Raw genomic sequence first — 3,434 nt, 5'->3', positions numbered from 1 at the left:
TCAAAACGGGTGTTCAGTTAAGGAAGCTTTTGTTGCTTTAGTCTGGCCTGCTTCAATTGAGTTAGGGGCGCATTTTCAGCACTGTAAAAGATCAGCTGCGTCTTGCAGCGCCCCGAAGCCTTGAAGCCGTTTATCGTAGTTGGGCAAAACCGCATTTTGGTTCCACAATTTGGTGCTGTGACGCTTTGAAATGAAGGCTCAGCTCAATTTTCGGGCGCGAAAGTCTTGAAGCTATTTATCTACTAGTCGCGGCAAAGCTTGAAGGTGCATTTAAGATCTTGAAGCCGGTTATCTAAGTTCCTTAATACGACCAAATCGTCAAAAGAATTTATCGATTTCAGGTCAGGGAAAAAAGGGCAACAACTGGGATGACTGGGGCCTTGAAGCGCACCCAAAGTCTTGAAGCCATTTATCTAGTTTAGTCAAAACGGGTGTTTAGTAAAGGAGACTTTTGTTGTTTTAGTCTGGCCTGCTTCAATTGAGTTAGGGGCACATTTTGAGCACTGAAAAAGATCAGTTGAGCCTTGCAGCGCCCCGAAGCCTTGAAGCCGTTTATCGTAGATGGGCAAAACCGCAATTTGGTTCCACAATTTGGTGCTGTGAGGCCTTGAAATGAACCACTGGCATGACAGTAAAGGCTCAGCTCAATTTTCGGGCGGGAAAGTCTTGAAGCAATTTATCTACTAGTCGCATCAAATCTTAAAGGCACATTTGAGGTGTTGAAGCCGGTTATCTAAGTTCCTTAATACGACCAAATCGTCAAAAGAATTTATTAGTTTCAAGTCAGGGAAAAAGGGCAACAGCTGGGAGTTACTGGGGCCTTGAAGCGCACCCAAAGTCTTGAAGCAATTTATCTCGTATAGTCAAAACGAGTGTTCAGTTAAGGAAGCTTTTGTTGCTTTAGTCTGGCCTGCTTCAATTGAGTTAGGGGCACATTTTGAGCACTGAAAAAGATCAGTTGAGCCTTGCAGCACCCTGAAGCCTTGAAGCCGTTTATCTTTGATGGGCAAAACCGCAATTTGGTTCCACAATTTGGTGCTGTGAGGCCTTTATATGAATCACTGACGACAGTAGAGGCTCAGCTCAATTTTTGGGCGCGAAAGTCTTGAAGCAATTTATCTACTAGTCGCAGCAAGGCTTGAAGGTACATTTGAGGTCTTGAAGCCGGTTTTCTAAGTTCCCTAATACGACCGATTCGTCAAAAAAATTCAGCTGTTTTCGGTGGGGGGGAAAAAGGCAACAACTGGGAGTGACTGGGGCCTTGCAGCGCCTCCAAAGTCTTGAAGCCACTTATCTCAGTCAAACAGTATTTGTCTAGGAAAAAGACGCAAAGCCTTGACGCCACTAATCCACTGGTAATTCACGACTTTGAGTCTTGAAGCGCATGCAAAGTCTTGAAGCAATTTGTCCAAAACGGATTTATTGGCAAATTTATCTAGGGTGTGGACTGGCGCTATTTTAGGCCAAGAAAGCGAGAGTGTGAGGCAATATTTTCGTTCTAGTTGGGCAACAAATTCCCCCATCAGAATCGGAGATTCATTGGCAATTTGTCACTGTTTTATCGCCTTGCCAGTGGGGCTCTTAACATGAAAAATCCAGAGCAATCGCTGGCGCCGACACGTTTGGGGCACAGTCACGCGCCGGACATCAATTTTCCGGATTATTTCAATGAGCGCAGGTGGGTTTCAGCGCTGTTTGATTCCGAATTTCTCCAAACACTCACCTGCAGGACTCTCGTCGATCCAGAAGGACTCGTCCAAGGTGTAGTCGGCCTCTGCAACAGAAAAACCACGATGTTAAACCTGCATGGAACTGCAGAAGTTTGGAGGCAAAGCAAACAATTCGGGGGAATTTCCGGCAAAATGCCAAGGCGATGTGCACACGAATCGCGCTTAAACGACCAAGCTTTAGCCAATCTTTTAATGGAAAGTGGTTAGCAAAGCAACCTGGTCACGTATCCAATGTGGATGGAAGCTGAAGGCGCCGCTCCAGATAAAGACATTGTCCCAAATAGCGCAGAAATTGGGAAAAATTATTAATTTATCCGCACACTTGCCGAGAATTGCAATTTTCAGTCGCCCGAACTCATGCCACTTTCGTCCACTACTTTTCGCCCCCCAACCGACCAAAAGCCCCTCAAAGGCAAATTAAACCGCTTAATTATCGGCGCGTCGCGCCCTGCAGGCACACGAAAAAGCGATTACCATCCAATGTGGTTAATATCGGAACTCGAGACGGTTTCTTGGCTGTTTTATCGTTAATTATCGGCCTCGTTTCACCTAGTGAATTATCGATATCGCCTCAGTCAGCCGAAATCGGGAATTACACATAAAGCGGGTTTTCTATCCGGGGCTGATCTGCTACGTTGCGCTTTTTTGCAATTATCATAATCCTAAACTTGTTTTTTTTATGGCAAACGGGCAGATTTTGATTTGGGGYTTCGCATTGCTGAATGGCGCAGTCGCKTGGCTCCCTGGAGGGAACTTCATGAACTTTTCACTTCCAGTTGCTCGCTTCAAATCGTCTTTTAGAACCACRAAACTTCCGTRAAACTGCAAATTCAAAAAACTTTCMGGTCGCTTTAAAACTCTTGAATGKCTTGCAGCCCTGATTTTATCGCGGTGCSTTGAAGTCATTTTTATAAAAAAATAATTCTCTTGAAACCGTCTTTGCACCCTTCTTCAAAAACCTGCTTCTTAGACCCCAAACCCAATCGKTTCAATTTTTTCCTGCAAATTWTCCAGTCTTGAAGCCCCAAAACTTTCATTACAAACTCCATTGGCCAAAGTCATCAATATTCCAAGTGGACTTTAAGCTTTGAAGCCGAAGATTTTMAGTGTTGTAGAAGAGGCCTAAATCTTCAAATGTGCCTTGAAGTCACTTTTAAACCATTGAAGCCCCATGGAAAAATTTACGCATTTCGCTTGRAGCAYCAGAAATTGYCAATTCAATCAATTCCGATYTTTTCTTATGGCCTTGAAGCCTAATTTACATCGGYGGCTTAAGTTCAGAAAAGTCTTGMAGCCCCTTTAAAAAAGTCGGGATCAAATCGGGTTTRAAACGTTCCTTGRGGTGTTGAAAATAAAGTCGGTTTCAAAATTTGAATCCGCCCAATTTTCGTGTCTTGAAGCCGCCTTSAASTCAAATTTWTGAAGTTTTTCTGCAGTTAAAGACATGTTTAAGAAATTTACGCATTTCGCTTGGAGCATCAGAAATTGTCAATTCAATCAATTCYGATTTTTTCYTATGGSCTTGAAGCCTAATTTAYATCGGCGGCTTAAGTTCAGAAAAGTCTTGAAGCCCATTTAAAAAAGTCGGGATCAAATCGAGTTTAAAATGTTCCTTGGGGTGTTGAAAATAAAGTCTGTTCCGAAATTTGAATCCGCCCAATTTTCGTGTCTTGAAGCCGCCTTGAAGTCAAATTTATGAAGTTT

At 43.4% G+C, this 3,434-nt stretch overlaps 1 protein-coding gene across 1 annotated transcript in view; it reads right to left on the bottom strand.

The window, feature by feature from the left end:
* The window catches only part of LOC109535702 (zinc metalloproteinase-disintegrin-like atrolysin-A), a gene marked incomplete at its 3' end in the record, with an annotated part of 92,283 nt that extends 89,364 nt beyond the window's left edge, over positions 1–2,919 (bottom strand). The window contains 2 exon segments of the mRNA XM_048663056.1: positions 1,724–1,774; positions 2,916–2,919. Of these exon segments, the coding sequence (XP_048519013.1) occupies positions 1,724–1,774; positions 2,916–2,919 (55 nt within the window).
* Between the last annotated feature and the right edge of the window lie 515 nt (positions 2,920–3,434).

The sequence above is a fragment of the Dendroctonus ponderosae genome, unplaced genomic scaffold, assembly GCF_020466585.1.
Source record: "Dendroctonus ponderosae isolate FM_Combo_2020 unplaced genomic scaffold, Dpon_F_20191213v2 Dpon_F_20191213_12, whole genome shotgun sequence".
Lineage (NCBI taxonomy): Eukaryota > Metazoa > Arthropoda > Insecta > Coleoptera > Curculionidae > Dendroctonus > Dendroctonus ponderosae.
Note: the sequence above shows the minus strand (reverse complement) of the source record. Positions and strands in the feature narration are given on the sequence as shown.